Source organism: Zeus faber (genome assembly GCF_960531495.2).
Source record: "Zeus faber genome assembly, chromosome: 20".
In the NCBI taxonomy this organism is placed as follows: Eukaryota; Metazoa; Chordata; class Actinopteri; order Zeiformes; family Zeidae; genus Zeus; species Zeus faber.
The window spans coordinates 28,569,812-28,583,161 of NC_137207.1; the positions used below are offsets into that span (position 1 = coordinate 28,569,812).

General features: G+C 43.4%; 1 protein-coding gene across 1 annotated transcript in view; it reads left to right on the plus strand.

The window, feature by feature from the left end:
* Positions 1-12,963, plus strand: part of LOC307245505 (carnitine O-palmitoyltransferase 1, liver isoform) — a 33,129-nt gene extending 20,166 nt beyond the window's left edge. The window contains exons 4-19 of the mRNA XM_080021104.1: positions 1,375-1,540; positions 2,130-2,231; positions 5,379-5,516; positions 6,078-6,155; positions 6,243-6,350; positions 6,656-6,743; positions 7,531-7,729; positions 8,116-8,304; positions 8,481-8,586; positions 8,895-9,011; positions 9,113-9,277; positions 9,356-9,484; positions 9,627-9,782; positions 9,977-10,090; positions 10,370-10,462; positions 12,000-12,963. Of these exons, the coding sequence (XP_079877230.1) occupies positions 1,375-1,540; positions 2,130-2,231; positions 5,379-5,516; positions 6,078-6,155; positions 6,243-6,350; positions 6,656-6,743; positions 7,531-7,729; positions 8,116-8,304; positions 8,481-8,586; positions 8,895-9,011; positions 9,113-9,277; positions 9,356-9,484; positions 9,627-9,782; positions 9,977-10,090; positions 10,370-10,462; positions 12,000-12,116 (2,065 nt within the window). The 3' untranslated portion in view covers positions 12,117-12,963. The remainder of the gene's footprint in view (positions 1-1,374; positions 1,541-2,129; positions 2,232-5,378; positions 5,517-6,077; positions 6,156-6,242; positions 6,351-6,655; positions 6,744-7,530; positions 7,730-8,115; positions 8,305-8,480; positions 8,587-8,894; positions 9,012-9,112; positions 9,278-9,355; positions 9,485-9,626; positions 9,783-9,976; positions 10,091-10,369; positions 10,463-11,999) is intronic.
* Positions 12,964-13,350: the final 387 nt, after the last annotated feature.

Consider the following 13,350-nt stretch of genomic DNA (forward strand, 5'->3'; position numbering starts at 1 on the left):
CCTTGTGGATTAATGGGACTTCTGTCGATAGGGTGAGCAGCTTCAGATATCTGGGAGTCCACATCACAGAGGACTTAACATTGACTGTACACACAGCCACTCTGGTGAGAAAGGCGAGGCAGCGTCTCTACCACCTCGGGCAGCTGAGGAAATTCCGGGTCTCGGTGAGGATCCTTAAGTCCTTCTACTCTGGAGCAGTGGAGAGCATCCTGACAGGCAACATCACTGCCTGGTTTGGGAACTGTACTGCCCAGGACAGGAGCGCCCTGCAGAGGGTGGTGCGTTCAGCTGAACGTACCACTGGAACTACCCACCCCCCCCCCCCTTGCAGGAGCTATACACCAGGAGGTGTAGTAGCAGAGCCCGTAGGATCATGAAGGATCCTCATCACCCCAACAACGAACTGTTTCAGCTGCTGCGGTCAGGCAAGCGCCTCCGCAGTCACACAGCGAGAACAGAGAGACTGAGACGGAGTTTTTTCCCGCAAGCCATTAGAACTGTCAATGCTGACCTCACCAGGGGTCCTAAAACATAGGCTCCACTACCTACTGTACTGTATGTAGCATACTGTACCGCATATTGTGTCACTGTTCAGGGTTGTTCTAATGCCGTATTGCTGCGCCGTACTGTTGTATACTGTGCTGTATTATCCCAAACACTACCTCACTCTATTCACATTCACATGCCACTTTAATTCACATGCCACTTTAAATGCACATATCTGTATATACATAGGTATATTCCCACTATCTATTCCTTTTTATTCATTTTATTTTTATTGTATTTTATTCTATATATTTTTATCTTATTCTATAAGTATTCAACTTACTGTATTACGTTTTAGGAGTCAGTTAGTCGGTCTGTTAGAAAATGTTTTTTTACTTTTATTTTTTTCCTAGGACATATTGTGTGCTATCACCGGGTGCGTTGCATTACATTTCACTAAAGTATGTATATGTATGTGACAAATAAAAATCTTGAATCTTGAATGATAGATGGATAGATGATAGATGGATGGATGATGGATGGATAGATGATAGATGGATGGATGGATGGATGGATGGATTCTTTTGTTTAGTCGGAGCACACTTTTTCTGTTGGTTATGAGAACACTTGAGTTCCAGCAGTCGCTCCGGAGCAGCTCGCAGCTCGGCAGCAGCAGGCTGCTCAGAGCGAGGGATCCGGACTCCTGGAGTTGGAGTAAAAAAATAATGTTATGCTTGTTTTCAGAGTTTAGATGGATGTTTAGCATGTTCTGTCCCACTCAATAAAAAACAAACAATGCACCACAAAACATAAGGAATGACTGACTGATGATGACTGTATACTTGTCTTGCTGACGGTCTTCCTGTCTTGCTGACGGTCTTCCTGCAGCCAGTCCCCCCAGCTACAGACGGTGCTCTCGGCGGTGCTGTTCAGCACTCTGCTCTGGCTGTCTCTCATTTTCACCATGAGGTTCTGCCTCAAACAGCTGCTCTCCTACCACGGCTGGATGTTTGAGCAGCACGGAAGGATGTCCACCACCACCAAGGCCTGGCTGGTCAGTATGTCTGTTCCTCTATCTGTCTGTCCCTCTATCTGTCCACCACCACCAAGGCCTGGCTGCTCAGTCTGTCTCTCCCTCCATCTGTCTGTCCCTCTATCTGTCCACCACCACCAAGACCTGGCTGCTCAGTCTGTCTGTTCCTCCATCTGTCTGTCCCTCCATCTGTCTGTTCCTCCATCTGTTTATCCCTCTATCTGTCCACCACCACCAAGGCCTGGCTGCTCAGTCTGTCTGTCCCTCCATCTCTCTGTTCCTCCATCTGTCTGTCCATGTATCTGTCCACCACCACCAAGGCCTGGCTGCTCAGTCTGTCTGTCCATCCATCTGTTTGTCCGTCTATCTGTCCACCACCACCACCAAGGCCTGGCTGCTCAGTCTGTCTGCCCTTCACCTGTCTGTCCCTCTATCTGTCCACAACCACCAAGGCCTGGCTGGTCAGTCCGCCTCTCCATCTATCTGCCCTTCCATCCATGTGTCTGTCCATCTTTCTAATGCATAACGTCCAAACAAAATCACGATTTTAGAAACTATACAGAAAGTGTGTGTGTGTGTGTGTGTGTGTGTGTGCGCTCTCTCTCTCCAGTGTCTGGTGCGTATCTTCTCTGGCAGGCAGCCTCTGCTCTACAGCTTCCAGGGTTCGCTGCCCAACCTGCCTGTCCCCACCACCCAAGACACCGTGCGGAGGGTCGGTTCACTTACATTTAGGGCTGGGTATTGGTACTCAATACCTTTTGAAGGTATTGATTAAAATAACCTAATACCAAGTAGTATCTAAATTTCTCCAGTCAGACAATACCTGCATTCAATCCTTTTTCTACCAAGATGTAGAAGACAATTACAATTTTATTTTTTATTTTTTTGCTCGTCCTTGGATTTAATGCAACATGTGATGGGTTCATTACGGCAGCAGCAGCTACAACAGTCTAAAAACAACAGTCTGTGAAAGCAAAAAGAGTCTTGAAACTACAGTATGTAAAAGGATAAAGAGTCTTTAAACAACAGTATGTTAAAGGATAAAGAGTCTTAAAACAACAGTCTGTTAAAGCAAAAAGTCTTGAAACAACAGTATGTTGAAGGATAACGAGTCTTAAACAGTCTGTTAAAGGATAAAGAATCTTAAACAACAGTCTGTCAAAGCAAAAAGTCTTGAAACAACATTATGTTAAAGGATAACGGGTCTTAAAACAACGGTCTGTTAAGGGGTAAAGAGTCTTAAAACAGCAGTATGTTATAGGATAAAGAGTCCTAAAACAACAGTCTGTTAAACGATAACAAGTCCTAAAACAACAGTCTGTTAAAGGATAAAGAGTCTTAAACAACAGTCTGTTAAAGCAAAAAGTCTTGAAACAACAGTATGTTAAAGGATAAAGAGTCTTAAAACAACAGTCTGTTCAAGGATAAAGAGTCTTAAAACAACAGTCTGTTAAAGGATAAGGAGTCTTAAAACAAGTCTGTTAAATGATAGAGTTAAAACAACAGTTCGCTAAAGGATAGTCTTAAAACAACAGTCTGTTAGAGCATAAAGAGTCTTAAAACAACAGTCTGTTAAAGCATAAAGAGCCTTAAGACAAAAGTCTGTTAAAGGATAAAGAGTCTTAAAACAACAGTCTGTTCAAGGATAAAGAGTCTTAAAACAACAGTGTGTTAAAGCATAAAGAGTCGTAAAACAACAGTCTGTTAAAGGATAAAGAGTCTTGAAACAACAGTCTGTTAAAGGATAAAGAGTCTTGAAACAACAGTCTGTTAAAGGATAAAGAGTCTTGAAACAACAGTATGTTAAAGCATAAAGAGTCGTAAAACAACAGTCTGTTAAAGGATAACGAGTCTTAAAACAGCAGTCTGTTCAAGGATAAAGAGTCTTAAAACAACAGTCTGTTCAAGGATAAGGAGTCTTAAAACAAAAGTCTGTTAAATGATAGAGTTAAAACAACAGTCTGCTAAAGGATAGTCTTAAAACAACAGTCTGCTAAAGGATAGTCTTAAAACAACAGTCTGTTAAAGGATAAAGAGTCTTAAAACAACAGTCTGTTAAAGCATAAAGAGCCTTAAGACAAAAGTCTGTTAAAGGATAAAGAGTCTTAAAACAACATTCTGTTAAAGGATAAAGCGTCTTAAAACAAGTCTGTTAAAAGATAAAGTCTTAAAACAACATTCTGTCAACGGATAGAGTCTTAAAGCAACAGTCTGTTAGAGGATAAAGAGTCTTAAAGCAACAGTCTGTTAGAGGATAAAGAGTCTTAAAGCAACAGTCTGTTAAAGGATAAAGTCTTGAAACAACAGTATGTTAAAGGATAAAGAGTCTTAAACAGTCTGTTAAAGGATAAAGAGTCTTAAACAACAGTCTGTTAAAGCAAAAAGTCTTGAAACAACATTATGTTAAAGGATAAAGAGTCTTAAAACAGCAGTCTGTTAAAGGATAAAGAGTCCTAAAACAACAGTCTGTTAAACGATAACAAGTCCTAAAACAACAGTCTGTTAAAGGATAAAGAGTCTTAAAACACAGTCTGTTAAAGCAAAAAGTCTTGAAACAACAGTATGTTAAAGGATAAAGAGTCTTAAAACAACAGTCTGTTAAAGGATAAAGAGTCTTAAAACGACAGTCTGTTAAAGGATAAAGAGTCTTAAAACAACAGTCTGTTAAAGGGTAAAGAGTCTTAAAACAACAGTCTGTTAAAGGATAAAGAGTCCTAAAACAACAGTCTGTTAAAGGATAACAAGTCCTAAAACAACAGTCTGTTAAAGGATAAAGAGTCTTAAACAAAAGTCTGTTAAAGCAAAAAGTCTTGAAACAACAGTATGTTAAAGGATAAAGAGTCTTAAAACAACAGTCTGTTAAAGGATAAAGAGTCTTAAAACGACAGTCTGTTAAAGGATAAAGAGTCTTAAAACAACAGTATGTTAAAGCATAAAGAGTCTTGAAACAACAGTCTGTTCAAGGATAAAGAGTCTTAAAACAACAGTATGTTAAAGCATAAAGAGTCTTAAAACAACAGTCTGTTCAAGGATAAAGAGTCTTAAAACAACAGTATGTTAAAGCATAAAGAGTCTTAAAACAACAGTATGTTAAAGCATAAAGAGTCTTAAAACAACAGTATATTAAAGCATAAAGAGTCCTAAAACAACAGTCTGTTAAAGGATAAAGAGTCTTGAAACAACAGTCTGTTAAAGGATAAAGAGTCTTGAAACAACAGTCTGTTAAAGGATAAAGAGTCTTGAAACAACAGTCTGTTAAAGGATAAAGTCTTAAAACAACAGTCTGTTAAAGCAAAAAGTCTTGAAACCACAGTATGTTAATGGATAAAGAGTCTTAAAACAACTGTCTGTTAATGGATAAAGAGTCCTAAAACAACAGTCTGTTAAAGGATAAAGTCTTAAAACAACAGTCTGTTAAAGCAAAAAGTCTTGAAACCACAGTATGTTAATGGATAAAGAGTCTTAAAACAACTGTCTGTTAATGGATAAAGAGTCCTAAAACAACAGTCTGTTAATGGATAAAGTCTTAAAACAACAGTCTGTTAAAGCAAAAAGAGTCTTGAAACAACAGTCTGCCAACACTTTCAAAATGGATTTCTGTAAAAATCAATCGGATCTAATTAAGTACTTTGGTATCGGTATTATTTTAAGGGTATTGGTACTGGTATCATTTTTGAAACAATACCCTAACCCTAATTACATTTGATTATTTGACATCGGATGACATCATCGATCAGTTGGTTTTATTGCAGTCGGTGTCAAACAAACTGTATTTCACAGTCAGTTGAACCTTCTATTAGTGGAGTATAGATATGTATTGTACTGTAAAAAGTGTGTGTGTGTGTACGTGTGCGTGCAGTACCTGGACTCGGTGCGTCCCCTGATGGACTCGTCTCAGTTTGACAGGATGAGTGCTTTGGCCTCGGAGTTCGAGGTGGGTGTGGGGAAGAGGCTGCAGTGGTACCTGAAGCTGAAGGCGCTGTGGGCCACCAACTACGTACGTTTGTTTGACCTCTATCCAGTTCAGGCTTCATTCTCATCCACTTCACCTTTTGTTTTCTTTGTCCAAACAGTTTTTGCTGCTTGTAAAACCATGCAAAAAGAAAATGTTAAATCTTATAACTGAATCTTTTATAACTTATGGATGTTTTTTCTTATATTGTTTGATGCTGCTTCTGCATAGCCATTATTTCAATCGATGGATGGATGGATAGATGATAGATGGATGATAGATAGAAGATAGATAGACGGATGGACAGATTTGGACTTTGTTCATCCCCGGAGGCAGATTGCAGTGTCAGCAGCTCGCATCAATATTATCAATATTCAATAACGATAAAGAATAAATCAAATCAGACACTTTAAAAATCAACAGTAGTTTGACAGAATGTGAGTGAACACATAGTGGTGAACAGGGCAGGGGCTAGAAATCCGTGTGTGTGTGTGTGTGTGTGTGTGTGTGTGTGTGTGTGTGTGTGTGTGTGTGTGTGTGTGTGTGTGTGTGTGTGTGTGTGTGTGTGTGTGTGTGTGTGTGTGTGTGTGTGTGTGTGTGTTGCAGGTAAGTGACTGGTGGGAGGAGTACATCTACCTCCGTGGCCGTAGCCCCATCATGGTGAACAGCAACTATTATGGGATGGTGAGTGTGCCTGTCTGTCTCCATGGCAACAGGCAACTGCAGCCCACAATCAGCAGTGACAGCACGCTGCCGTCTCGCCCCCTGCAGGACTTTCTGTACGTGACGCCCACGCCCATCCAGGCGGCGCGCGCTGGAAACACCATCCACGCCTGTCTGCTGTACCGCCGCAAGCTGAACCGGGAGGAGATCAAGCCTGTGAGGGAGGGAGGGAGGGAGAGAGGGAGGGATGGAGGGATGATGGATCAATAGAATGTGTAGAAAGGGGGAAGTGTGTTTGAGTGTGTGTGTGTGTGTGTGTGTGTGTCCATTTGTTTTGTTTTTGTCATACCCATATCCATCACATTCATTCTCTCAATCTCTCCTCCTCTCCCCTCTGATTTTGGTTCCTCGCTCTCCCCTCTCCTGTCCCTCCTCTCCACTCATCCCCCCTCTCTCCTACTCTTTCTCCCCCTTTCCTCTCCCCTCTCGTTTGGCCTCCTCCTCTCTCCTCCCCCTCTCAGAGTCGTATTCCAGGTACTGTCATCCCTCTGTGTTCTGCTCAGTGTGAGAGGATTTTCAACACGACTCGAACTCCTGGAGAGGAGAGCGGTACGCTACGTGCACGGAAGACAGTCTGTGTGTGTGTGTGTATGTGTATGCGCGCATTTCATCCCGTCGTCTGTCTTTCTGTCTGTCTGTCTGTCTGTCTGTCTGTCTGTCTGTCTGTCTGTCTGTCTGTCTGACTGACTGACTGACTGACTGATCTGGGGTCTGTCTGTATCTGCTGCGTCTGTCAATAACTTCTCTTTTCTCTCTCCCTCCATCCTTTTATTTCTGTTTTTTAATTTGACCGCACCGCTTCCTTCTGCCATGCATGTTCTATCTCTCCCTTCCTCCTCTCCCTAACTCCCCTCCTCCCTCTCTCTCGCTCTCTCGCTCTCTCTCTGGTTCAGTGGATATTGAGGTCTTCCGCTCCCTGCTGCTCCTATCAGTATGAGAGGATGTTTAACTCTAGTCGCCTTCCAGGAGATGTAACAGGTATTCAGAGTCTTAACAGGTATACGCTGCGCCCCCTAAGGGAGGAGTCCCTACACTGCTCCTCTGAGAGGAGTCAGAAGGCTGTCACATCTTTGTGGATAGCTTGATTGATGTGTCAATCAAAAGCTGAAATGCTGATCAATAAGAGCAAACTGAAACATGTCATCACTAAATGGTTACATCTACATTTTTGTTACTCCTATAATATAATGTTACATATTTAACTTCTATATAAGTTCACATTCTGAGTTTGTAAGCGCAATTCTGCATATATATATATTGCTATACTGTATATATCTATATCCTGGCAGTCCTGTAGAGGGCACCACCACCTTTAAACATCCCCTCCCCCATGCAGACACACTGCAGCACTGGCAGGACAGCAACTACGTGGCTGTCTACCACAGGGGGCGTTACTTCCGCCTGTGGGTGTACCAGCCGGCAGGCCGGCTGCTCTCTCCCCGGGAGATCGAGCTCCAGGTCCAGCGGATCCTGGACGACACGACGCCTCCTTGCGACGGGGAGGACAAACTGGGAGCGTTGACCGCTGGGGAACGGTGAGTCACGTGACATGATGACAGGGCCATGAACCAATCAGATCGTCCGCAGCTCCAGCTGTTAAAAGAAGAGTACGGAAGAGAATTAGGGCCGGCCAAGACTTTTGTTTTCAACTGTATTTTGGGAATAAAATTGCAATTATGATATTAAAGTAATTCTTTATTCTTATTTCGAGATTTAAAAATGCTAAGATTAGTCATTAAAATGATTTGAGAGAAAATATGAAAGTGCTACTCTGAATACATTTTTTTTTCCTATTTTGACCTTAGTCTGAAATTCAATAATGAAACTCTGAATTTAGTTTTTAATCCCTGTCTTTTAATTCAAAATTGTGACTGTATTCAAAGTGTCTTTATTCTTCCCCTTTCCTGTCTGTTTTTCTCAGAATCCCCTGGGCCCAGGCCAGGAAGGCCTACTTCAGCAGCGGGCTCAACAAGCGCTCTCTGGACTGCATCGAGAAGGCTGCCTTCTTTGTCACCCTGGATGACGAGGAGCAAGGCATGATGGGAGGAAACCCGGCGGCGAGCCTAGACCGCTACGCCAAGTCGCTGCTGCACGGGAAGTGCTACGACAGGTTGCCAGCGATCAATACATGGAACTGTATCAATAACTTGATTTAAATCGATATGTTGATTTATCTTGTGTTATCCTATTTGAATCATTAGATTGATTTGGATCAATGCATTGACTGTCTCACTGGATGCCTGTCTGTCTGTCTCTACCTGTCTCACTGCCTGTCTGTCGCTCCAGGTGGTTTGATAAGTCCTTCTCCTTCGTCATCTACAAGAATGGGAAGAACGGTCTGAACGCAGAGCACTCATGGGCCGACGCCCCTGTCGTAGCTCACCTGTGGGAGGTACCTGTCTGCCTGTCTAGGAGATGGGGACGGTCTCGGAGCCGGGGGGCGCTCTAGGAGCTGGGAATAGGAGACAGTTTTGGAGCTAGGAGACTCATCAAAGTCCTTAGTCTCTTCCATCGTATCATCAACCAAACCATTTCTAAAATGAGGAAATATTGGGATTGTAAAAGTGTGTGTGTGTGTGTGTGTGTGTGTGTGTGTGTGTGTGTGTGTGTGTGTGTGTGTGTGTGTGTGTGTGTGTGTGTGTGTGTGTGTGTGTGTGTGTGTGTGTGTGTGTGTGTGTGTGTGTGTGTGTGTGTGTGTAGTACGTGCTGGCCACTGACAGCTTCCAGCTCGGCTACGATGCAGACGGTCACTGCAAAGGCCTGGAGGACTCGACGTTACCCAAACCCCAGAAGCTGAACTGGGAGCTTCCAGCTGAAGTTGGAGACACCATCCCTCTAAAAATAAGTCTTACATTTTAGTTGGAATTTGTGTTATAAAGGTCTCTTGAGTTATTTTTTTTTTACCCACAATCCCCCAGTGCCAGGAGCAGGTGAGCGTGTCACTGACAGTTGCTCAGGCTCTGGCCGACGACATTGACTTCCACGTCTTCTCCTTCCGGGACTTCGGTAAAGGACGGATCAAGAAGTGTCGCATCAGCCCCGACGCCTTCATCCAGCTGACACTGCAGCTGGCCTACTACAGGGTAACACACACACTGCACCCTGTGCTACACACTGTGCACACTCACACTGTGTCTCACGGTGTTGTCCTGTGTCCTCAGGACAGGGGGACGTTCTGTCTCACCTACGAAGCCTCCATGACCCGTCTGTTCCGTGAAGGACGAACGGAGACCGTTCGTTCATGCTCCGACCAGAGCTGCGACTTCGTTCGAGCGCTGGAGGCTGGAGAGGTAGTACACACGGTACACACACAGTACACAATGTGTGTTGTTCAGATCCTCGCGCAGGGACTCTGCTAGTCCCTGTGTAAAGTTGTTTAAACCACAGTGTACTGTCAGTTGTTCATGCTGCAGTTCCCCTCTTCTCCACCAGGGAGCAGACGTCTGCCGGCGTCTGTTCCGTTCCGCAGCAGAGAAACACCAGAGCCTCTACCGCCTGGCCATGACAGGTGGAGGCATTGACAGACACTTGTTCTGTTTGTACGTGGTGTCCAAGTACCTGGGGGTGGAGTCTGCCTTCCTCAAGGAGGTGTGTCTGTGGTCTGTCTGTGGTCTCTTTACACTGTCTGTAGTGTGTGTCTGTAGTCTGTTCACACTGTAGTCTGTCTGCAATTTAGTCTGTTTACATTATAATCTGTTTACACTGTAGTCTGTCAGTAGTCTTTCTGCACTGTAGTCTGTTTTCACAGTCTGTAGTCAGTTCACCCTGTGTCTTCTGTGCAGGTGTTGTCAGAGCCCTGGCGTCTGTCCACCAGTCAGACCGCCGTCCAGCAGGTGGAGCTGTTCGATCTCATCAACCACTCGGAGTTCATCTCCTGTGGAGGGGGCTTTGGACCGGTCAGTACCTCACATCGATGGATGGAGGGAGAGTTGGAGGGAGGGAGGGTTGTAGGGAGGGTTGGAGGGATGAATAGAGACAGGGATGGATGGAGGGAGGGTTGGAGGGATGGAGAGATGGATTGGGGGGATGGAGGGATGGATGGATGGGGGGATGGATGGATGGAGGGAAGGATTGGCTGGGGAGGGAGGGAGGGAGGGATGGATGGAGGGATGGATTTGGGGGGAGGGAGGGATGGGTATCTCTTGAAATGAGGTTTTTGCGTCCTCTGTGTCCAGGTTGCAGATGACGGTTACGGTGTCTCCTACAGCATCGTGGGAGAAAACATGATCAACTTCCACATTTCCTGCAAACACTCGTGCCCTCACACTGTGAGTACAGTATTAGTGTTAGTACCCAGGAAGTGCTCAGTACTCATTAAATACACATTTAACAGAGCAGGCAACATCTAGTACACTAAACACATGAAACACCTAGTACACAAAACGCCTAGTACACTCAACACCTAGTACACTCAACATTAGTCCACGAAACATCTAGTACACGAAACACCTAGTACACGAAACACCTTGTCCACTAACCACCTAGTACACTTAACATCAGTACACTAAACACATAGTACACTAACCATCTAGTACACTTAACATCCAGTACACTAAATACCTAGTACACTAACCGTCTAGTACACTAACCATCTAGTACACTAAATACCTAGTACACTAAACATCCAGTACACTAAACATCCAGTACACTAAACATCCAGTACACTAAACATCCCGTACACTAAACACCTAGTACACTAAACACCTAGTACACTAAACACCTAGTACACTAAACATCTAGTACACTAACCAGCTAGTACACTTAACATCCAGTACACTAAATACCTAGTACACTAACCACCTAGTACACTAACCACCTAGTACACTTTACATCCAGTACACTAAAGATCTAGTACACTAAACATTTCGTACACTAAAGATCTAGTACACTAAACATCCGGTACACTAAACATCTGGTACACTCAACACCTAGTACACTAAACACCTAGTACACTCAACACCTAGTACACTAAACACCTAGTACACTAAACACCTAGTACACTAAACACCTAGTACACTCAACACCTAGTACACTCAACACCCAGTACACTCAACACCCAGTACACATAACATCCAGTACACTAAACATCTAGTACACTAACCAGCTAGTACACTTAACATCCAGTACACTAAACACCTAGTACACTAACATTTACATTTACATTTAGTCATTTATCAGACGCTTTTATCCAAAGCGACTTACAAGGGAGAATAACATTCAAGCTACATTGGGACAGAGACATTAGTGTAACAATAAATACTGCTAGGTACTGCTAAGTAATTGTAGGTTAGGAGAGAAGGTACTCTCTGAAGAGCTGGGTCTTCAGGTGCTTCTTAAAGACAGAGAGGGAGGTCCCTGCTCTGGTCATTTTTGGCAGCTCGTTCCACCAACGTGGAACTACAAATGAGAATAGCCTGGATTGCCGTGGCTGTATGGCCGGCAGAGCCAGGCGACGCTCATTTGACGAGCGCAGCATCCGGGGGGCAACATGTGCTCTTACAAGAGCATTTAAGTAGGTGGAGCATTCCCAGCAATCACTCTGTAGGCCAGCATCAGAGACTTGAACTTGATGCGAGTTCCACCTAACCACCTAGTACACTAAACATTTCGTACACTAAACATTTCGCACACTAAAGATCTAGTACACTAAACATTTCGCACACTAAAGATCTAGTACACTAAACATTTAGTACACTAAAGATCTAGTACACTAAACATTTAGTACACTAAAGATCTAGTACACTAAACATTTAGTACACTAAAGATCTAGTACACTAAACATTAGTACATCTTGTTGTGTTGCAGGGAGCCCACCAGTTTGGAGGTCAGATCCGGAAAGCTCTGCTGGATCTGCTGCAGCTCATGTCTTCTGACGCCAAAGATCCCAGTCCACCCACACAGAGCCAGAAGAAAGACCAGTAGATGATGGAGAGACTCCCAGTATCTACCAGAAGAAAGACCAGTAGATGATGGAGAGACTCCCAGTATCTACCAGAAGAAAGACCAGTAGATGATGGAGAGACTCCCAGTATCTACCAGAAGAAAGACCAGTAGATGAAGGGGTGGAGGGAGGAGAGGAGGTGAAGAGGAGGAGCTGGAGCCTGTGTGTGTGTGTGTGTGTGTGTGTGTGTGTGTGTGTGTGTGTGTGTGTGTGTGTGTGCGTGTGCGCGTGCGCGCGTGCGCGCGTGTGTGCGTGCGCGCAAGTGTGTGTGCGCAATAAGCAGTGTTTTCATTTGTGTCTTTAGTTTTAATAAGGTTTCATATTTTATTTCAAATCAGATTCTCCCCTAAATATTAATGTTAAATATGAATGAAGCATAAACAGCACATTTACACCTTCTGCTCTTTTCCTTTTCTCTGCGTTTGATTTGGTGTTTAACAACTTATTAAAAGTGAGAAATGTCATTGAAGTTATTAAACTGGGAGAGGTTTTATTGTATTCACTTCTTGTTTCTCTATTTGTACATTACAGTAAAATAATAAAATTATATTTCCATCAACCAAACGTGGAGTTTACAGAGATTAAAATGTTTAAAGTTTTTGTTGTGCTCAAAGTGCCAGACCCGTCCTACTTTGGATTTTCAATAATCATGTTCATTTTTATTTTTTATTCTTTTTTTTTTTGTTGCAAAGTACACATTCAACTGGAAACAGTTACTGCATTAAAATGTGAAAAGTTGGAATTGTACGAGTCGTGTTTTAAAATGCACTTTAGCCATGTGTTTTATTATTGTCACTTCAGTTATTAAAGTATTATTTTCTTTTTCTATACCAAGGATTTGTATTTCTACTTTTTGGTTTCTTCTATTTCTATTTATTTGACTTATTTCTTCAACTACGCCCGCTCCTTTCAGCTGTGTTGCTGTTGTGACTCTTATTATCCTGTCAGACGCTGCTCCATCTCCTAAAATCCTCCAGTTAATCTGCTCCATTGTTACTGCATGAGGTCAGGTAGGAGACCACCGCCACCCCACCCCCCACCTCCACCTTATATAAAGCTCTGCCTCCTCCTTGCTGCCCTGTCTGCGTCTGCAGCTGAAGGTACGTCTGCTCGGTCCTCATTTCACCTTTTTCCTGTTTGTGTCGAAGTACAGAAGGATAAATCTTTTTCTATCTTACCTGTAGCAGTCAATGAGGTGAGTGTACTAATATGTAT